Source organism: Dryas octopetala, chromosome 4 (genome assembly GCF_963921425.1).
Source record: "Dryas octopetala chromosome 4, drDryOcto1.1, whole genome shotgun sequence".
NCBI classification, from domain to species: domain Eukaryota; kingdom Viridiplantae; phylum Streptophyta; class Magnoliopsida; order Rosales; family Rosaceae; genus Dryas; species Dryas octopetala.
The window spans coordinates 15,712,031-15,735,577 of record NC_141369.1 but is presented as its reverse complement, the minus strand read 5'-3'; the positions used below and the strand labels follow the sequence as shown (position 1 = coordinate 15,735,577).

Here is a 23,547-nt window from a genome sequence, read left to right as displayed (position 1 = left end):
TTTACATTTAAAAAAAAAAAAAACTACTACTTAAGTCCTCAGCTAAATTCATCTACATCATCTGTATTAAACATCAACACCTTTAAACCAAAGGTATCACTTAATTTCCTAAAGGAAAAATTCAAGCCTTATAAAACTGCCTGTCTTGGGTACACAAGTTCTTACATGTATTTTCATGTTTCACTTTTTGTAATATAACTCAGCATAGAACAAGAACCCTTACTATCTAACTTGGAAGTTGAGTGCCCTTATGCAGTAGGCATACATGAAAGCAAAGAAGAGTGTGAAGCCAACCAGAACTCCAGCAACTGGTCCCATGAAATTTGGATCATACCCAAAATGGTGTTCTATATACCATTTGATAGGGGGGTCAGTTGTCATCCCAGGTGCTTTAATGGTGTCCTCAACATCACCATACTGTGACACAATCAGTCCATACACTGTCCATGCCAGTGGACATATCCAGTAATACCAAACCCACCACTTGGGTATTTTCTGAAAATTCAAGTTATAGAATTTGGTGTTAGTGTACATTTATAACGAGTTTCAATTACTTGGTCACCAATGATTGTAAACATTCATGATCACCGACTGTTAGATCGAGATTCAGTAGTTGATCAAATCCCAATAAAGTAACCATTGAATTGTGTCTAACGGTTAGTAACCCTGAATTTTCATGGACAATGGTGATGGATAGATCATAATTCGCATAGTTTATAACTAAATTTAAAGATTGCTGCTTGTGAGTTGTGGAAAGAAGAATAGTACTACTTACTGGTCTTGGTATAAAGAAACCGGAGAAGAGATTGAAGAGCGAATAGAAAGATGCTGCGAATATGGCTGCTATTTGGTGGTTTGGTGTCAGGGCAACAGTCATCATTCCATAGTATGTGAAGTAAAGGAATGAGAAGAAGCTGACAAAGAAGAACCAGAAGAACTTTGCTACTGTCCATTGAAAGCTCACCATAGCGTACACTATCACTGTATAATATGTGGTTTGAACAAACACATATGGTATTTCAACAAGGACCTGCAGCATGTCATGTGGTTTAGTGGAATCAATTAGATTGAATAGGCAATTTGATAGGACAAAAATTATATATAATAATGTTTTATGATTTTCTTATATTGACATTGGATGGTTAATATATGGCCCCTCTCAACTTACCTGTGCCAGTGCATAAGGTAATGCAGAGTACATCCCAGCAGCTCTTTCGCGATAGAATACTGTTCTTTCAACGGCAACTACTGGTTGCACTGTCGCGCAGTTATTAATTCCGATGAAAAGAACAGCAGAATACATGGACCCAATAATCATTGTGAGATCAGCTGTGCTTTCCCTGAATATGGAAAGATTAATAAGTAAATGATTGGTCTAAATAAACTCTTGAAGAGATTGTTTTTGTAGCCAAAATAAGTTAAAGTTTGAACTTGTAAAGTAGAGATAAGCACAAACCTTCTAGTGCCAACCTTCCAAAAAATAGTTCCAAGCATGAGGGCAGCAGCCAAGGTGAAAAAGAATCTAACAAGGTTATAATCTGGAGTTCTCCAATAAGTCCACCACTGCTTCCACATGCAAGATGTGAACTGCTTCCACATTGACTGAGAATACTGAGTAGTAAAATAGAGGTCTTTTGCTCCTGGTGGTGGTGTGCTTAAATCCTTTGTTAAAGCTTTGTTTCTCCTGATCATAGATAGGAATTCATTTTAGCCCAAAGGAAGCCAAATTCTTGACCCTAAAAATTAATTATTAGTATTTCTATAACTTTTTGTTTTCTTTGACTTACTGGTGCAAGGAAGATGATTTGTAGTGTTGAGCAAAGTCCATTCCAAGCCGGATCTCAGTTGCTACCGAGCTTGCCTCCAGCATCCATGTGGCTGGATTATACTTGTCTTTAATTTTTTGCACCCCAGGAACTGCCTGCAATAGGTCAATGAGTATGACTTAGATCATATAATTGCATTCTTTACTTTTGTGCACAATATTAAGATTAAAGGTTAATTAATACCTGGAAATATTCAATGATCTTGTGAGAATTGCGGCCCAATGGTCCCGAGTAGATCACTTGTCCTCCTCTCTTCAGCAGTAGCAACTCATCAAAGGCCTCAAAGATGTCAATGCTAGGCTGATGAATTGTGCAGACAACTGTTCTCCCTGTGTCCACAGTGTTTCTAACAGTCCTCATGACAATGGCAGCTGCCCTTGCATCAAGACCTGATGTTGGTTCATCCATGAAAATGATTGAGGGATTAGCAACAAGCTCAACTGCAATTGTTAACCTCTTTCTTTGTTCTGTTGACAACCCTGTAATTCCTGGAATCCCCACAATAGCATCCTTGAGATTGTCTAGCTCCACCAATTCCATAACTTCCTCTACAAAAATCTGAAAAAAAAACATAAAACAAAGAAAATGCAGTTTTAGTATTTAAACAATTGTTATATACATTTGTTAAGAAAAGTATCACAAGTCATGGATTTACCATCTTTTCCTGCTTGCCGACTTCTTTTGGGAGCCTAAGGAAAGCTGAGTAGATCAATGATTCTTTGACAGTGACTTGGGGTGAGTGGATATCAGTTTGTTCACAGTAACCAGAAATTCTTGCAAAGGTTTCTTGTTTCTTAGGGAACCCGGAAATTCTAATATCGCCTTCAATGTAACCACCTGTCTTTCTTCCTGCTAAGACATCCATCAAAGTTGTCTTCCCAGCCCCACTGACCCCCATTAGAGCAGTCAAGATCCCAGGCCTAAATGCACCACTTACTTCACGCAGTAGTTGTAGCCTGTCCTCTGTTACTCCTTCTTCCTTCATTTCCTGTTATAGTGAACTAAGTTAGCCAAGTAGTAGAAGTGGACTATAATATAATATAATGTTTGAGGTGAATAAAGAGTGAAGTAGGGAAAAGGAAATATTACAGGGGGCATGTCCACATAGTAATTAACGTCGTCGAAGGACATTGCAAGAGGAGTGAAAGGGAGAACCATTCCTCTCTTGGGGGCAACACCGCTGGCTACTTCAAGAGACGAATCAGCATTTCTACTTAGTCCATTGGGACTAGATCGACTGCTCATTCTCCGGATTGCCATTTCTCCTGAAAGATTGTTAGGTCCAATTAGAAACTTGGATAACACTATATTCACATTATAGAACAACAATTGCCAACATTGATATGTAATCTTACTTGAATTATTTGCATCAGCAGAAGATAATGATCGAGAAACTGATTCTTTCTTTGACTTAGGTCTTCTAAGTCTTGGCTCTTCCTTTGATTCTTCTTGGTCCCCCTCCATTTCTTCTGCCACTTCGTCGGATATTATGGCTTGTCCTTTTCCAAAAGCTAATTTATTGAAGCAAGAGCATGAAACATTGTCACTATACAACAGCATATCTAAGAAGAAATTTCTTTCCATGTTAGACATAAAAAAGAAAGTTGATTCTTACGATTTAGGTACATAAGTACAAGTGTAAAAAGGACGTTGAAGAGAACTGCAAACCCCAACATAGCCACAGAGCCAATCCAAAACCAGTTCTTGTCAGGGAAAACATCAAAGTTCTCAAGCACTGCCACACCCAATCTGGTAACATTATCTGAAGCCTGCAGCACAATTGAGTTTATATATGAAGCAACCTCTTTTGTTAAACAAATCTAGCTTGTCAATGATGTATGGAAGAGTTTAAGTATCTACAGCATACCAGTTTGTTCATCCATCTCGGAGCATACATTTCATTTACAGCAATAGCATTGAAACCATATGTCATAGGTGAAACCCAGTAGCCCCACAGCCACCACTTTGGAATTTCACCTGTCACAAATGAAACAACTCTTTCATAATTCAGTAAAGCACTAAATTACTTATTTTTTGGTTGGTTTTAGACTGCTTTGAAAACTATAAGTTCAATATTCAGTTTCATACTAACCTCGAGGAATTATGAAACCTCCAAGCAGGAAAACAATGAGGACAGTGAGAGCCCCGCCGGTGTTTGAGATGATCACGGTCCTGCAGACTCCAGCAATAAGCCTAAAGAGCCCAGAAGCCATTTGTTGGATCAGAAATACCAACAAAAATTGCTTGAAAAACCTGCAAATATTGTGATAGCTGCAATTAGTATCCCAACAAGTAACTACCATTGTGACAGTTTTTTAAGCCCATGACTCATTCAACCTCTATAGGCTATATCCTAGGCAGGGCTAGACACTAATTCCATGGAAGTTTTACTCCTTGTTCACATGTTATGATGTCACATTGTGAATGAGAATCACACATTGATACATTATTCTACCGAGCCAACGGTTCTGATTGGCGAGATCACAACATAACATGCACATACAATCGAAAACGTAAAAAAAGAAATGAAATTAAGCTGACAAACGTAGTACCTGCTAGCTTCAGGTGCAAATCCAATGGTGTAATATGTGATGAGCATCCAAACAGCAGATTCAAAGAGGGATATAGGAATCCGGAGCAGGACAGTTGGGACAGTGTAAGCCCAAGCAGGGTGGAAAAGAAGGTCTCTATGCTTGTAAAATACAGGGAGTCTTACAATGGTCAATGAGAGATCAGAAAAACCATTGAACATGTTAACGATCATGGAAAATAGAAGTGCACCAATATACACTGCTCCATCATTTTCATTTCTAGTGTCCATTTGGGTCCTCAGGAATACTGTGGAGGCTATAACTGCCCCTATCATAATTTGGACCGTCTTGAAAATGTACACAAAAGAGTTCCTCTTTATCAGCAGCCATTCCTTGTCAAAACCGGCCTTTAGAAGTTGCATTTTGGATATTGAATATCTTGTGAATACAAGGGCTGCTCTGTGGCCTTGGGCCTTGTCGAAAGGGATTGAGAGCTTATTCTCAAGCCTCATGCCCACATGGAAGCGCTTGAATTTGTTGGCAAATTCTGTGACTCTTATGTATCTATATGGCTTGCTTCTGTCTGCCCAATATTGCTCTTGGTCTTTTCTTGAGGTGACCTGAAAAAGTAGAGCTAAGTTACTATGGGTTATAAATAAAAGCCCATGGAATTGGATTAGTGAAGGCCCATTACACTTAATGGGCCACGAGTTGGGCCTCCTATTTTCTAATAAGATGTGTCACACCCTACCATAGTAAAAGTGAGACCTATCATGATCTTTACCTCTTGCAAGAAATCAGCGGTTCCCTTTCGCTCGGGGCATCGAAATCCACAGCTCTCAAAGAACTCTAATATGTGCTCACGTGGGCCCTGGTAGACGATTTGGCCCTCTGATAAAAGGATGATATCATCGAAGAGATTAAACGTCTCAGGAGCGGGTTGGAGTAAAGACATCAAGATTGTTGCTTCAGTGATGTGCACTATTTGTTGTAGGCACTTCACTATTTGAAATGTCGTGGAGCTATCTAGACCCGTTGATATCTCATCCATGAACAGAGTTTTAGTAGGCCCAACAATCATTTCACCTGAATTTTAGCATATACTTCAATATTGTTAATATAATCACAAGAAAAACTTGCATGTAACAAGTGTAGACATTTATTATAAATTACATCATCACATTAAGTATATACTTAGATGACAAAGAAGTTATTGTTCCCACTTCACAGTCAATTTATACATTAGATTCTGACTTAGTTTTAAAAAAAAAAACCCAATAGTATTATTGTATTAGGAAGCTCTTTTTCAATGCTGGGTTTTAAGTGGCAGCCTAATCCACTTTATGGTTGGCCAACCTACCTTGAGTGGGCTATATGAGTCTATGAGGACCAATTTTTGTTTTTTGTTTTTTGTTTTTTGTTTTTGGTCAAAGATGACCAATTTTTGTTAATAACATGAGAAAAAAAATGGGGAAATATTGACCTGTGGTTACTCGTTTTTTTTGGCCACCAGATATCCCTCTCTGCATCTCATCTCCAACAATGGTGTCCTTGCATATATCGAGCCCTAAAATCTGTTCCATTCAATGACAAACAAAAGTGATATCAGAATGAGGTCACTTTTTCCACCATTTTAGTGGGCTACTGAGAATAAAATAAACAACACTATCTAAAGGGTTGTTCTGGTTCACCAACTAAAAGTACAATGAAACAATAAGAGGTTAGCAGGGCCTACTGGCCCAGCTGGGGCCCTCATTATCCAGCAATGTGGCTTTGGCAGACAGCAGACAGCAGTCAGCAGAGTAGGTGGTGAGGAGAAAAGTTTGACAAAACACAAAACGTAGAATGGGATGGTGACGTTAGGAACTCATGGAACTGGTACTATGTGGAAAAAGTCTTCACAAGAATATGAATTATTATTCATAATATTCTACAAAATTAAAGACACTTCATTTTATGTCACAAGTTTTTTGAAAGAAATATTGATTTCATTAATTTTGGGGTTTGGGATTTTGATCATATACTTACTTTGAGAGTATAGTCAGTAATGAGACTACTCTCAACTCCTCCCATTGAAGTAGCCTGAAATAAAACCACAAATTTAGATATGTTATATATACATATACAAACTACATAAATTAATCATGAATTTAACAGTGAATAAATTTTCTCTTGTGAGACAATTTGACATGACAATTAATAACATATGTTACATATCTATATGATAAAAGAGCATTATCTAGTAAAAATGGCTTATGTGTGCGATATGTATATATAGTTATATATATATACCTTCATGAAAAGGTCTACTTCTGCCTCTGGAAATATTCCAGCATCCTTTTCCCTTCTAGCAAGCTCAGTAAGAAGTTCTATACATGATCCAATAAATAATTTTAAAAAATGTTAACAAATTCACTTCCAAAATTACATTATGAATGAAGACTTAGCCATGCAATTTTGATCATCATAATGAATGTGGTTTGGTTTGGGTGCATCAGGCCACTTACCATATCGAGTCCCAACCCCTTGGCATCTTGCAGAAAAATCAAGGGTTTCCTTGACCGTCATCTCTCCTACATGAACATCATTTTGGCTAATATATGCAGATGTCTTCTGTGGCACAAATTCATTCAGCCTGTACCCATTGTAAGTTATTTCTCCTCTAACCTGTTCCCCAATTAAAAAAAATAAAAAAAATTACTATTACTAATTAAATAATTATCATTATTGTTATTTTTATTACTAAAAGTTAATTAGCTAATTACTTAATTAAGTTCAAAGCACACTCTGGAGGTGACCACTACTAACCTTCAAGCTTGGGTCCAATTTCCCAGCTAGTGCTAGCAAAAGGGTTGTTTTCCCTGAAGATGGGGGCCCTAATAAAAGGGCCATCCTACAACCAGACAATAAAGCTTACATAAAAAACTTTAATCAAATCCATCATTTATTTTTCTAATTAATTATTTCTTATTTAAAAAATCAATAATTTATGAGACCATATATATAATGGTAACTTTACTAGTGCACTGACTCTCATATAGGGCGTGCTCCATTCACATATATAGATAAGCTTTAAGTTTAAAGTTGTGACAAGCTTAGAGGATATATAGAGTGCTCTATTCACCACCCTATATATAGTTGGCACATCTAATAAATAATTCATAATATTGCGACAGTTTTTCGTTAATTCATATATATGTGAAGTTGTGAACCTACTACGAATACTAACATATTATTTGCCACAAAATAAACAAAATGTTTTAGTAACTCGATCTAATTTTATCCATGGCATATAAACTATAATCTAAGTACCTGGATGGTTTGATAATGCCAGCGGCATCCTTGAGAATTGTTAGATTTGTTCTCTTAGCCAAACTAATCCCAATACAACCAAGAGCTGATTCTGCAATGTTCTGAGCAGCATTTAGGAGGGTGGGAAGAGCTCTGTTGCCAATATGGCAATCGGCTTCAACTGTCAAATGATCAAATCTTACTTCCACTGTGGGAAGTCTGATCCCAACCCTGAAATCAATTACAATAATACCAAATTAATTAATTAATTATATATTAATGAACCATTTGATGTAAATATTCCACTAATTACTCATAAGTTTGTAGGGTATAGGAAAAAACCCAAGTCCTCAAATTTGATTCACTTTACCATAAAAGAGCTGCCTTAAAGTTCTTTTCTTGACCTAATATGTTTGTCTCTTAAGAAATTCATGAAAAGGACTAAACCAACATTAATTAAATAATACTAAATTAAAAGAAAAATACTATGAGAAAGTGATCATCATCATACTAACAGAATGGTTCAACAAATCCAAAATCCCTTGCACCCGAAAAAAGAAGTGAAAACAAATCCAAATCAAGATAAAGCAAAATATATAATACTATAATAGAAGTAGAACGAAACAAACTATGCAATATAATTGACATCATTTTTTTTTTTTTTTGGTAGAAAGGAGGGCTTCAAGCCCAGCAAACACAAAAACTAGCCACAAACAAATCTGGACTTAGTCAAGCCATATAATTGACATCATTGGATTGCTCATTGCTCATTTTATTCACCAAGCTAGACAACGACTTATGATTTTGTTTTAGTTCACATCTTAACGTTCCATTTGGCCTCTAATTAGAGTGAATAAATGATAAACGAAAGTGATTTATGATAAATAGTGTAAAAAAACAATCATAGTGATTAATGAAGTAAAATTTTAAAATATGAGTAATACTATATGTACCATATATCTCTCTCACTAGGATGATTTTTCTATGAAACCATGACATACACGTCTCTCATAGTCTCACTGAAGAGGGTGGGACCCACAAACATTAATAGGTCTCGAGATTTTTTTTCTTTGATTGAGATGAGAGTTGAGACTCATTAATCATATCATTTAATATATGGTCAGTATATATTTACCTTTATTAGAAATCTGGTACAGAATATGTTACGTCTGAAATAATTTGGGTAAGAAATGTAGTCATAGTTAAAATGTGGTAAAACAAGAACTTACTTATCAAGTCTGGTTCTAAACTTCTTCAAGAACTTGCCATTGTCTTCCTCTGCAACCTTGAAGATCCTGTCAATGAAATTTTGACGCTCGGCTATGTCGAGCTTAAAAACATCCACTTCCCTGTGCACCGCTTTGTTGTTGTTTCTGTTTCCTGCAGCAGCTTGAGGCAGCTCGCTTTCCTCAAAGGACTTGATGATGCTTGTTCTGAGCCGACTGTATGTTGGCAGCTTCTCAATGGCAGCCCATGTCAGAGCTTCTTCGTCTTCATCCACTCGACTGTTTCGTCGAGAGTGCGTTGCGCCCACAATCACTTCATCCATGCTCCAGCTCATGCTTCTGCTTCTGCTTCTTAGATGTGAGCCTGCAGCTTTTGCTTTCTCTGTTCCATCCATTTTTGGTGCTATACCCTCCTGAAACAAATTGAATATTTAGAAGAAATGGAACATACCCAGACCGTGAAACGGAAAAAGAAAAACAAAGTAGGAACTAGCTCGAAAACTAGCTAGCTTAATGCTTTGTTTGATTACTGAGAAAATTGAAATTTTTTTATGAGTTTTCTTGTCAACCAAACAGGGGATAGAGATAGAAATCGACTGAAAGAAGGCAATTACTTAGTTGTGTGTTGAGTGGCAAGGGGGATGGATTTGAATTCACTCCTTGGAATAAAGAGGAGTGGGGTTGGTGGAGGTTTGATTGTTATAATCTGTTCACTTTCCTGTACTTTCCTAATTCTTGGAAATAAAGATCTCTCTCTAAAAGAGAGAGAGAGAGAGAGAGAGTTTGGATGTGAAAAGGTAGAGGAGTATGGTGCAAGTTCTCTACTCAAAGAAGATGTGGGTATTTATACATGCACAAGAAGGATAGGGAGAGAATTTAATGTCTTAGAGAAAGAAATAGTCAGAATGTGGATTGCATATTAACAATATTCAAATGTGATAGGTCGTATGACTCGTATCCACTCCCATTAAATTTTCGAGTTATTTACGGTTACATCTTTTGAGGTTCATTGTCTTCTCATATACACTCTTTAAAATTTTAAAAATTACATATATACTCCATAAAGTTTCAAAATTATTGCACATAACCCCTTTCCTCTTAATGCATTGACTCATCTACTCACTATTCCTCTTCCCCTTGAAACGTTCACACCACCTCGATCTTTGCACCCCCTCCAACATAACATTCTTCCCTCTAATGCATTGACTCATCTACTCACTCTTCCTCTTCTCTTTGAAACGTCCATTCACACCACCTCGATCTTTGCACCCCTCCAACATAACCCCCTTCCCTTTAATGCATTGACTCATCCACTCACTCTTCCTCTTCTCCTTGAAACGTACGTTCACACCACCTCGATCTTTGCACTCCACCAACATAACCACATTCCCCTTAATGCAATGACTCATCCACTCACTCTTCCTCAATTTTTTCTACTAGATTCGCGATGTATTGTCTCAGTTGTTAATGTGTTTTTTTTTGCTTAGTTTGATCAACCCTCCCTCTCTCCTTGTCTGAGTTGGAAGTAGGCTTATATTTGTACTTGGGCCTTTGCACCTTCCTCTTAATGAAGCACTATTTGACCAAAAAAAAAACTCTTCATCTTTCCCTTGAAAGGTTCACACCACCTCTTTGCACCCCTCCAACATAACCTCATTCCTCTTAATTCATTGATTTATCCACTCACTCTTCCTCTTTCCCTTGAAATGTTCACACCACCTCTTTGCACCTCTCCAACATTCTTATTTGGACACCTCCTCTTATTATGGCCTAATGTTTTCTCTTGCAAAGGGTTATGTACAACAGTTTTGAAACTTCAAAAGATGTAAGTGTAATTTTTGAAACATCAAAGGTATAAGTGTAAATAACTCTTAATTTCTCCTACATTTGCCCTTCTTCTTGTGCCAAGTGTCCTCAGAAAATATTTAATGTCTTCAAAACTTAATTCAATATATTTTTCTAAATCTACCCCTTGATTAAACTAAAATTTAAAAATCGTGGTATATGAGATTAATTACTGTACAGATTGTGGGTTGGTTCAATTAGAACAATTCCCCAATTATTTGTCTAACCAAATAATTGGAGATTATGAGTATTTAATTTTGGGTAATGCTATTACCAGACTTCCAGTTTGTTATCCTGTACTATTTTTGTGTTTTTGTAATAATAAAATATTAAATTTGGAGGGCATGACAACAAATTGAGAGTGTGAATTGCAGCTGCCTTTATTTTTAGAATTAGATTATTGCAATTGCTTAGTGCTCAGTAACATGTTTATAGGAATTTTTTGGCAAAAAAAAATAAAGCAAGAGGTTCAATTATAGCAACTTAATAGACCAAATTCTTATTATTACTGCTAGCTAGCTATTGTTTCAGTTTAGAACAAGTTGAAGAATGACAGTGCAGCAGATCTCACCAGCTAATTTTGCCAGGATTGACAAGCATGCATATATCTACTCCCACTCCATTTGCCTGCAATGCTTGAAATGAGACCATTGCCTTCCTAGTCTTCGATGTAATGCTCACATTTTTGTGATCGCCACTTCAATTTGCCTTTTTTGCAAGGTTTTTCTCAGAATTGAAAGAGCTAGAGGTGAATTTTGGTGGACTGAACTCTGAAAGGGATAAATAGCATCACTCATGGCTTTGGCTTACTCACAAAAGCATTATTGGAAATTTCTGGGAATCAGCTAACAGGTCCAAGTAATTGTCATGCAATTATCATGACATCTCTTTTTTTCTGTTTTTTTCTTTTTGGCTTATCTAGTACATTAATAATTTAGTTTCAAGTGTCATAAGAGTATACTTGGCAAAAAGAAATAAAAAGAAATAGAAAAGAGAAAGTTAAAAGAGAAGATGGATAACATTCTTCTCTCTATATATAATACACATGTTATACATGCGTTGTCACGTAATGCATGTATTGTCAAGTAATTCGTGAGGTTTGTCAATTATGTGACACCCTACCAATATAGGTAGAGAATAAAATAAAATGTCAAACTAATCCTAACCCTTCTTTTGATCTTTTTTTCTTTTTCCTCTATAATTGGCTGAACATATGTATGTATATATATATATAGAAGCTCGGGAGAAAAAAAAAAATCTTGCATTGGGTCAGTCTATCACTAAAAAGAGTTGGATTCACAAACAATAGTGAGTCTTACGCTCAATATTATAAGAGTCTAATTTAGTGAGTCGGTCACCTAAATTTTTTTTCGTTTCCATTTTTCAGGGTGGTACTCAATACCACAGGAGATGGGGAAAGTTGGTTTTTCACTTTGTGAAAGTGTATGTGACATATCTTAAGATCATCATAAATTATAAATGTCTATATTATTATAAAGTCAGAATAAAAGTTTTGTGTTACAAACTTCGACAAATAAAGGTCAAATAATAAAAAATCTTTTAAATGAAATTAAAAATAATTAACTAATTCATCTATTAACTACTGTGTTATATTTTTTTTTTACCACAACTACAGTGTTATATTGTTACTCACTGTCTATCCCCATATCCCTCTCCCTCTCTTCATTTTATATAATTTATTAATTTGCTATTTTTTTTATTTAAAAAGATTTATTGGCTCCAATAGCACGTGTCGAGTGAGTAATATATATATCCCAACAATCCAACAGAAAGTAATCCATATATACCCGCCCAGTACTTGTACTCCCCTAAATCATTATTGACGCATAAATAATAAAGAATATGAAAAAAAATTGTTGAACCCAAATAGGTAAATTAGATTCGTAGTTGAACAAGAATATTGTCATATTTGTCTAACACTGTAGAGTTTTATATCGATCATGAGCATGAGCAAGAGGTGGGTGGGTGATGGCTCTGTTATTTATGTAGTCTCTGTATGTGAGGACTGAGGATATCATAGCTAGAATATTCAAAACTTGGTTGGTGAAGACTGAAGAGATCATGGGTACGTTCATTGTGCCATTAAGCAGACAGTTATATTCATTTCTCATGCTAAACGAAAAATTGGACTTATTCTTGTAAAGTAAGGTGGGGTGGGGGATCTATTTTCTAAAAACGAAAAAAGAACGTGTCTTTTTAGAAATAGTAATATATTACAAAACAGATTCTCTATATTGTTCTTGTTTTTACTTGTTTCAATTATAGTTATATATTACTAATTTGATAGTTATGAATTTATGGATGTGACTTCACCCACCAAAAAATTGTCATGGATCACCACTCTTTTGTTTACACACTCTTAAATTTAAATGCATAGCTATAAAATATAAACAAGCAAAGCAAAATTCATATGATCATTACTTTGAAATTTGGGGACAATGTTTTCTAACATGACACATGAAACTCAGCAAATGCACTTTCTTATATATTATTATTCGTGCTAATGAAAGTAAAGATGCATTGGAGTAAAGTAAAAAAGTGATAAATTTTAGTTTCAAATCTTGTTGTATGTAAAAGACTTTGATCATACTGAGTATAAATTTGTAAACCATAGATATGTTTGGATGTCAACTACCATACACAAACTATATAGTACCTTTTTGACAGTTTTGTTAAGCATCATTAAAATTATAAATTCCACATTATGATTTAGTGCAAATTAACCAAGTAAGCTTAGCTAGGAGCTAGACTTGAATTTGGGTCATCAAGTAAATTAATTAATAATTAATTAGCCAAATCCTTCATCTGACTTCTTCTCAGACCACCAACCCCACCCAAAGAAATGTAGGAGTTGTTAATTGGTTTTTAATTGTTAAATGGACCACTTGCGGTCGAAATAAGGCAAAAGGGGTCAGGCTTTTTCTCTAGCCTCTAGGCCCACCTTTACCCTCCCATAATATTTTGTATATTAATTTAGAAAAAAGAACGGTATACCCGTATACAATAACTTAAATAGAAAATGACTTACATAGATAAGAACTTACCTGTCAAAGAGAGAGTCAATGAGAGAAGAAAGGGATGGGTAAGTTATTTTCACTTAGATAATATGAAGGGGAAGCTGCGCATGCCATGATGTACTTTTAATAAGATCTTAGTTGATCTTAGCATGTCCTATTTTTTTCCTTTTTAATTCTTACAGTTTTATTCTAGAAGTGTTATAAACTATAAAGTATACAGCTTTAGCTCCATTTTGCTCAAAGTTAATATCTTAAAAGCAAAAAATTGGTGTATACATTGAATAACACTAATTGCGTTTTACATTTATCTAGTACTTTTCGCCATTAAATATATGATTGGTTCATTAAAATATTGTATTAGGTACATAGTGTCTAAATTGGCCATTAAATATATGATTGGTTCATTAAAATATTGTATTAGGTACATAGTGTCTAAATTCAAATTCATGGTTTCGTTGACATATGTGCACATGAGATGTTAATGTTATACAACTTATACCGACATATATTCATTTTTGTTTTCGATATTAATTTAGTCACAGTCTTTTTAGTCGTGATTGCATAATAATCAATAACTAAATGACTTACGCTTGTTATTAGTTATGATGATGAACCATATATAACTAGTAATGTTAATTAATTATCAACCACGGCAAATTTCGTGCTTGATTCCAATTCTTCTAGTAGGGCAGATTGGAAATTATGGTATTGATCACTTACCCTAGTTGAGTTACATTTACAGTTACCTTTTAAAGCGTAATGCATTAGACATTAATTTGATGCCACAATATGGAAGTTGTCTAAATTAACCATTGACATACCAAAAGCACATAGATCGAAAAGGTTTCTTTTAGCTATTCAATGGAAACTGATCGCTATTGTCAAGTTTGTTTGGATGTCATCAACTTTAATTATTATGTTTTGTTGAAGGTTACTCTCAAACTTACAATTGTACGCTAATCACATTTGACAAGCAATTCACAATATGAGTCATTGATGAGTATGATGTAGTATGCATGACGTTGTTCATTAATATATTAGGTTGAAGCTTTCATTCCAGACATAAATTACAGAAAGTCTTGGTGACTTTGAAATCTACCTGAATGTTGGCTACATTTTTGTCAATCTGTCTTCAATATTTATGTGTGCATATGTAGGTTTGGGCCTTTGGCTGGTAAACAAGAAATCGTCTACAAAAGTCATCAGGCTTTTACCTACGTACGCACTTCTTAATTATATATATGCTATATTTCTAGACTAGACTAGGCTAAAATTACTTTCTCAAATATTGTTTGATGTTGCTTGAAATCATGTACGTGGAATGACATATGATTAGATATGACTCCATATATACCAATTAATTTGTAGAATATATACACTCATACAAATTACTCATGTGTCAGGATCCAGATTTCAACTGGTGACACGAGGATTTTCAGTCCTCTGCTTTACCAGCTGAGCTATCCCCACCATTCACGACGCATTAGCCTCATTTAATTTTAATATAAGACTTAGGTCTATGTCAATTAGAAAAACAAAAAAAGTATTACAAAGTATCCAGACCCTAAGAATTTATTGGATCTTCACAAAGAAAACTTTGTAAGTTTCAATACAATACAAGTAATGGTATGTATTGTTAATTATTCAAATTTTAAATGGGGATTCCTTACTCAAAGATGTTCATTTATACGCATATCATATATATATATATATCACACGCAAGGCTTGTGATAAGAAAATAAATTTACGCTCAGATCCACTTGTGAAAGAGTAGAATGATAATGACTGATAAACATAACAAATTTGGAATCGCTAACAAAAACAAAATGAGAAGATAAATAATTAATGAGTCATCGGGTCTTTTGGGGATAGAGGGATTTGAACCCTCACGATTTCTAAAGTCGACGGATTTTCCTCTTACTATAAATTTCATTGTTGTCAAAATTGACATGTAGAATGGGGCTCTATCTTTATTCTTGTTCGATTAATCAATTCTTAAAAAGATCTATCAAACTATGGTGAAGTGAATGATTTGATCAATGAATATTCGATTCTTTTTTCAATTTAGAATCGATTCACAACAATTCTTTTATTTTTCATATAAATATAAAAAAAAAAAAAGACAGATTCGGGTTGTCATTAATCATTTGGAGATAGTATTTCAGTATGTATATATACGTTTATCCTTCATCTTTTCTGAAGTTTTGATGTAAGGATTCCTTTACTAACACAATGCAGCAAACTCCATTTGTTAGAACAGCTTCCATCGAGTCTATGCACTTATCCCTTTTTATTTGCCCTTTCTGAAAACCTTGTTTGTTTTCATAAAACAAGATTTGGCTCAGGATTGCCCATTTTTAATTCCGGGGTTTCTCTGAATTTGAAAGTTCTCACTTAGTAGGTTTCCATACCAAGGCTCAATCCCATTAAGTTCGTAGCGTCTACCAATTTCACTATATCCCTTTTTTTGTTTTGTTTTGTAATGTGATTAGGATCACATTATCATGTCGTTTACCTTTTTTCTTTCATTTATATTATGTCGGAACTGTTGAATTCATTAGATACCGGTTTACACGATGTAATTAACATGTAGAAATTAGAATACCTAATTTAAAATTAATTGGCAATACGTGAAGTGATCTTGATTCTGGGACCATGTCCCTTTCATGTGTGACATGATTGCATGGTCTGATACCCTATAATAATATTTAGGCATAAATTCAATTTAGACACATAACTATATATACTATTTCAACGGGATCCACGAACTTTCAAATATTTCAAATATACACCTGATTTATTATGTAAATTGAAAAATGAAATTCCGTCCATCAATTTATTGAGAGATCAGTTAAATGTCAGCTTGCATTTTGCTAACGGGGATTAATTGGCAACGTGACACCAACTCAACATATATTTCCCGCCAAATGAGCAACATATGTCCACTTGACACGGGCCCACACACTCATCACCTCTTTCCCGCTCGTCGAACGCTCTCCTAACCATTTAGTCTCCAAAAAACATCACGTATTCCCCCAAATTCGAATATAAATATCTCACTTGTGTTCAACGAGCGAGAAAGAGATGATGAGTTTGTGGACTCGTGTCAGGGGTTAGGTGGACTTGTGTCGCTCATTTGGCGGGAAATGAGCGACACGAGTCCACCTAACCCCTGACACGGGCCCACAAACTCTCTCTCTCTATTATTATTAAATTGTGAGCCTGTGTCGCTCATTTGGCGGGAAATGTTTGCTGAGATAGCGCCACGTCGCCAATTAATCCCGGTCAACAAAAGCCAAGCTGTCATTTAACTGATCTCTCAACGAATCAATGGACAGAAATTCATTTTTCAATTTAGATAATAGATCATGTGTATATTTGAAATATTTTAAAGTTCATAGACCCCGTTGAAATAGCTTATATAGTTATGTGTCTAAATTAAATTTATGCCTAATATTTAAAATATCCCACTCAAAATCAATTGTCAATGTGTAAAGAGACTTGCTAAAAAAAATGCAGAGAAACTCATGACATTATATATTATAAATTAATTTTTTATATTATCGATGTAAGATATTCACTTTTAACACACCTCATCACGTATGACATGTCTTAAGATTTAACACATGTGTAACTTATATTATCACACGAGACTTTTCTTCTTATACCATAGAAAAGTTTAGGTACTTAATCCAAAACTAATTGAAAATAAATGTACAAGTAGAAGACGTACATTATGTATTTACTATAACGCATTATTTTATTACATTCTAACTCACATATACATATCGGTCTCCTATGTAGAGGAGAAAACTCTCATCCACAAGTGTATACACTCATTTAGTCATTTTACATATTTATAGCCTCATGTATTAGTTCAAATGAGAAATATAGAATAAATGTAAACACTTTTTACTCCAATTTAGGGATTTGGTATATATAGATAATTTTATCCGAGTAGATATACTTTTGATGGACCCCATGTGGTTTGTATCAATGTTCATCACACCAACACTAACATTTCATCATGCCAAGCGTCAATGACGTACATTCCAACTTCCCAATGACCCAAGCAAGGGAAGAGATCGAAATCCAGTTTCAGCTCCATCCAAATTCCAAAGACTTTTTCTTTGTGGTAGGTGAGAGAGCAAGTGGTGTGCGGATCGAATAGCCGAAACCAAATTATCTTCGATCGATCAATTATACCATTTAATTTGGTCTCCTTGTTGAATTGTCGCAAATTGGGTATGTGGTTGTTAGTTAATTAGGTCCCCACCCATCAATTATTATGAAACCAGTCACCCTAAATACCTCCCAAAAATAAGGTCATCTGGGTAGATTCCCTTTCAATTTTGTGTTCATACAATTTAATCCCAGTTCTCAGAGTATGTAGTTCGGCTAAACCTTCCACATATTAAAAAATAAAAAAATGTTTTCATCTACTACACTCCTTCGTGGTTATAGCAAATCACAGAGGACTTGAATCTTCTTAAAATTGTTGGACCTATTATCAAGCCTAATTGTTAAAGTGTTATTTAAGAAGAAATTTAATATTTTTATCATATAAATTGTATTTTCTCCAACAGCTTCCTTAGAGACACACGGTAAAGGCAGGAAAACATGAAAATCTTCATGCTAATTATTCAACTCCAAAAATTATATTAACAAAGGAAGGGACAAAGATAGAGAGCCACATGCAGGCTGTCATTTGGTCCATGGGGTGTATTTAATATGAAGTTTGATGGATTTTAATGGAGATTAAAAGTTTAGGTATATTTAATTTAGACTTTTAAAGAGTCTATAAAAGTTTAGTAGTATTCAATCTAGACTTTTAAAGAGTCCATAACAATTTAGTGGTATTCAATGTGATATTCAAAAAGTTGTCGACTTTTAAAGATTTTATTAAATGATGGAGTTTCATAGACTTTATAGTATAAAATACAAATAGCAAAGTCCAATAATTCTTCAGCCTTCTCCCTAGAGATTTCTATGAATTTCAAGATTTAACATTTATTTTTAAAAAAGTTGGTGGTTATAACAAAAACGTCTATAATAAAACCTTTGCTTGTAAACTTCCTTTCTATAAACTCCTATATGGATTATGTACCTTGTCCATCATCTTCAAATGAGACAAATTGTAGCTAATATTTCAAATTTTCCTTTTTTTTTTTTCCTTAAATTTCAAATACCAACTTAATATGTCAACATAAAATATTTAAGCTTGTATTAAATATGCTCTGGCACTTCTCTTGGGAACAAGTAACTACTGAACTTTCTAGGAAATCAAAGCAAGGTTCATTTGTTTATAAGAATCTAACTGCAATAACAATTGTGGTAAAATTGAAGTTTTCAACTCAAATCAATTATCAGTTGTGTTAGAATTAATCAATGATGGGTGGAAAGTTACGAAATATTTGCATGTATTAGTGTTGATGCACGCAACCTATAAATATTTGCATGTATTTATCTTTTCAACATTAATTAATAATATGTATTAGTTTACTGATATTTATCTTTTCAACATTGACCGTGTTGATTTGGTTGCAGTGATAAATTAATTAAAAAATAATATGGAGGATAAAAAAATAAAAAATATACTAGAGAAATCCTAAGATAAACAATAAAAAACTCTATCAAAGTTATTAAAAGTATAAAAATTCATCAAAGTCTATGAAAAAGTCAGGCAAACTTTCTTAAAACTCTAAACATAATTCTGCCAAATTGTATGTGAAGTTTATAAAAGTCATTAAAAATTCATCAACTCTATCAAAGTTAATGACTTTTAAAAACTCTACAAAAGTCTATTAAAATCCTAATTAAATACACTCAAGTATAAATGGAGGCAAAGTTTCAGTTTGCCCTTTGCAAAATGGAGTTCAATTAAATATTTATATGCTGGGCTTATAGCTTGTTTTAGTTGTGCTTAAAAGATTCCCAAATATTGGAATGGCAATGTATACACTTATTGATTATTGTTGGGACTTGAATCGAAGCTTGCATTTGGAAGTAACAAATGTTAACATCTTGTGTGCACTTCATGATGACCAGAAAAGACACTAATCTGAGCCTGTGATAGTACGTAACACATGCTATATATTTGCCAAGGAAAGAAAATAAATTAAGGTTACAGTAATTATGGTCCATAATCCATATGTTTACATCTCATATACAAATCAAATGCCCATAATCCAATATATAATGATTATTATTGGTTAGTGACTAATGATATTATAAACAAAGACAATTAGCCGAACGAAAACTATTCGAGCCGACCGACTCATGATGTTGCTGCTGCATACATAATCCTGCAGATAATGTCTGAATTATTAAGTAATTAGATACTGATAAGAGCCACTCATATTCTTGTCGCTTGCTGACACGTTGTAATCCTTAATTCATTTGTGGAGAGTGAGATTTATTCACGTTCGTGGGCTGAATAATACATGTGTTATAAATTGACTATATTCGTAATATTACGATAAAATGCCAAGTGATGTTACCGTTACATCGAAAAATTTATCCATATATGGGGTGACTGACTTAAGGCCTGGATGATGATTGAGGCACATTTGCAAGTTGCAACCACATTCTTGATGCAGCAAGATCTGGGCTGACTGGACCAATTCTTTAGTTTGAGGGAATTTGTTTGTGGTCATGGGCCATATGAGGGGCAGATCTGAACTCAATACAAAGGTCCAAGTTGGACTATCCTATTAAAAGTTGGGCCGGACCAGTTCAATAACAGGGTCAAAGCCCAATAGGTCCGGACCAGTCCTAACATGCTTGAAGAAAACCATTTATTGATCGAATCACATCATATGCATCTGTGTGGAGATTGAATTTGACACTCAACAATCAACATCCACCTTATAATAATTCTTTGTACAAACAACCCATATTAGAATGAGTCACAACATGCACATCTGTCTTGTGAATATTTTCTTTTTCTTTAGATGAGATTAAGGGGTCCTCATGAGTCATGACCCCTTATAATTAACATTAATATTGGAGCTGTAAAGAAAGTGAGAAAAGAAATTAAAGCAAACCCCAACAAAGTGAAAGACCTTGTGATCATGATGATCATTCCTGGTTGTATGCAATGTCCAAGACATAGCCATCATTGCTGCTCCTCACTCTTTTCTCTTTTTCTTTAGCAACAACATAAAATAATCAAGCATGGCATGGCATTCAAATAGTATAGAAGAAGCTGTGAGCTTATTAATTCCATCACTCACCTCTAGTTTTAGACTTTCATTTTAGTCCTAATGGCAATCTCACCGGAACCTGTCTCCAATAAACCCGTCGAATTCCGTGCCCCGCCGCCTTCTCCAGTTGCCTCTGGCCGCCGATCATCTGTCACAAACGATGAAGTCCTCACCGACTTCCTCGAGCACTCCCTCCAAGTCCCTGACCTCATCTTGCCAGACAAGTTCTTCCCCAAACAAAAATCCATTGAAAATCCCCCCACAATTGATTTTGAAGCACTGAATTCAGCTGAATGTGATGCAAGGCTCTCCAAGGTTGTGGAGTGTATAGCAAGAAATGGGTGCTTTCAGCTAGTTAACCATGGAATTTCAAGTGAGCTTGTAAGGTCTGTGCAGGCTGCAGCCACCGGAATTTTCCAGGTATCGCCAGAGAAGAGGGTGGACATAATGAGGTCGCCGGAGAAGCCATACGGGTTCGAGGAAGTTCATGGGGAGGAGGCTGACGCTGTGTTGAGTGAGGAGTTTGTTTGGTGTAGAGACCGAGGTTTGAAGTTGGGAATGGAGGGAATTTGGCCAATTGGGTATTCAAATTTCAGGTAAGAACTGCCATAAACATTTCATTTGGGCCTTATTTCTTTGTCTTTTATGGTAAATAAAGTCTAAAGAATATATCAAACTAAAGACTATAATGCCAAACTTCTTGCTTGTGCAGCAAGAAATTGGAGACCCTTATGACAGATATTGAGAAAGTTTCTGAGAAAATTCTGCTAAGCTTGTTGAATAATTCTCAAAGAAAAATTGTTCATGGAAATGGTATGGTGCAAGGGAAAGAAGTTGGGACAGGGTGTTGTGTGTACAAGCATAGCCAGAATGTTTTAGCAGATGAATGGGATAGCTCTCTTAGATATGATGTGCTGAGGATGCTGATAAGAGGAACTGACTACTCTCATGCCTTGTGTTTATATCTTTGTGATGGTTCTTCAGAGTTCCATGTTTACTCCAAGAAAGGTTGGGTGTCTTTTGGCCCAGAAAAAGATGCTATTGTGGTCACGACTGGGGATCTGATTCAGGTGGTTACTGTGTTGGTATTTTTGAAAGTTATATTTGGTGCTAGCTAGCTTGGACCGAGAGAGAGAGAGAGAGAGAGAGAGAGAGAGAGAGAGAGAGAGAGAGAGAGAGAGAGAGAGAGAGAGAGAGAGAGAAGAGAGAGAGAGAGAGAGACCAACCTAATAATAAAGCCAGCATGATAATAACTTTTTTCTCCAAGATGGCATATTGTTTTGTTTTTATATTACAGTGTGTTTCTAAAGTTATGTATACAGGTAAAAGAAATGTTCTCCCTTGCATTGAAAAAGAGGGGTATGATGGCTGTGAACCCACCATCATGACCAAAAATTACCCTTTTAGTACCTTCAACCATCATTGTATGTATAATTTATATCTATTGCCACCTATCAAGAAGGGGTCTAATGGTAATTGAGAAATGTACTCTTGTTAGACAATCTGACATATTACGTTACTAGACTGTTTGAATATATGGTTCATATTAATAGTTTGATAAATAGCATGACAAACTGTTTGGTAAGAGAATATTGTATTTGTATTAATCCCTCTCATTAATATGAATGACCCTGTTTACTTTTTTCTATTACAGGCATGGAGTGGTAGCCAGTATAAACATGTGATAGGAAGGCCAATCTTTAAAGGTGTAAAGGACTGCATTTCTATGGCTTTCCTCTATTCTCCTCCAAGCATCATGCCAGACTCCCAAAGCAACAAGGAAAAGACTATTTCACTGGGTCAACAAGCTATTGTGGCTATATCACTCACTCTTGTCTACCATGTTGTAGTATACTTCTGCAGAAATTTCTGATGTATATTGTCAACCAGTAAATAAGAATTTTTCCATTTTGCTCTCCTTTAGTGAGGTCTCATTGGGTCCCTCTGTTTATACTACAAGCTGTCAAGGGTATATGTTACTTGTCTGCTTGAGTAAGACCAATGTTCAGAATGTCTGTAGTTCAACATTGCTTCAACCACAGGCCAAATGGTTAATACCTAGGATTTAATACAAGTGCCCAAAATCAACACATGCATAAACTTTACCAATAATGACTAGTACTTTGGTTGATATGGGAAATGTTCAAGACTTAATTTGTGGGTTAGAGTGGTACTCAGACCAATGCATGCTCTTTCTTTCTTATTTAAATGCATGCTCTTTCTTTCTTATTTAAATGCATGCTCTTTACATTATAAGGTTTTTCTGTGAGTTCAATATTTTTTAATCCTTTTTTTTTTGGCCATTATATAATGGATGAAATGCCCCTTATACATCGAAGTGACATAGAAATGTAAAAATTGACAACCTCTTTTTTTTTTTTGTGAGAAAAAAAAAACACAAGCTTTTGACAAATTGCATATTGTCCTCTCCTTATTGGTGTGCTAAAGGAAGGGTTTTTTGATTGTACACAAGCAGTACAAGAGAATATTAATTGAAGAAAACTCTAAAATTGTTATTGATGTGGTTCTTGAGAAGATTTAAATTTCATGGAGGTTTCGTTCAACCCTAAAGAATATTAAGACCT

At 35.0% G+C, this 23,547-nt stretch overlaps 2 protein-coding genes across 2 annotated transcripts; one reads left to right on the top strand and one right to left on the bottom strand.

Annotated features, from left to right (window-relative positions):
* On the bottom strand, positions 1–9,671 carry ABCG29 (pleiotropic drug resistance 1). Its single transcript, XM_086239594.1, has 22 exons — positions 9,489–9,671; positions 8,878–9,287; positions 7,670–7,879; positions 7,166–7,250; positions 6,865–7,024; positions 6,650–6,726; positions 6,386–6,439; positions 5,841–5,931; positions 5,142–5,443; positions 4,379–4,977; positions 3,919–4,079; positions 3,694–3,803; positions 3,442–3,595; positions 3,182–3,337; positions 2,916–3,091; positions 2,482–2,814; positions 2,010–2,384; positions 1,788–1,921; positions 1,457–1,684; positions 1,169–1,340; positions 776–1,030; positions 1–495 (listed from the first exon to the last, which is right to left on the bottom strand). The coding sequence occupies exons 2-22, from the start codon at positions 9,267–9,269 to the stop codon at positions 223–225; spliced, it is 4,497 nt and encodes a 1,498-aa protein (XP_086095720.1). The 5' UTR covers positions 9,270–9,287; positions 9,489–9,671; the 3' UTR covers positions 1–222.
* Positions 9,672–20,985: 11,314 nt separating this feature from the next.
* On the top strand, positions 20,986–22,835 carry DTA4 (downstream target of AGL15-4). The gene is made up of 3 exons (XM_086242548.1): positions 20,986–21,558; positions 21,675–22,032; positions 22,617–22,835. Exons 1-3 carry the CDS (start codon positions 21,023–21,025, stop codon positions 22,833–22,835), a joined length of 1,113 nt encoding a protein of 370 aa, XP_086098674.1. The 5' UTR covers positions 20,986–21,022.
* Positions 22,836–23,547: the final 712 nt, after the last annotated feature.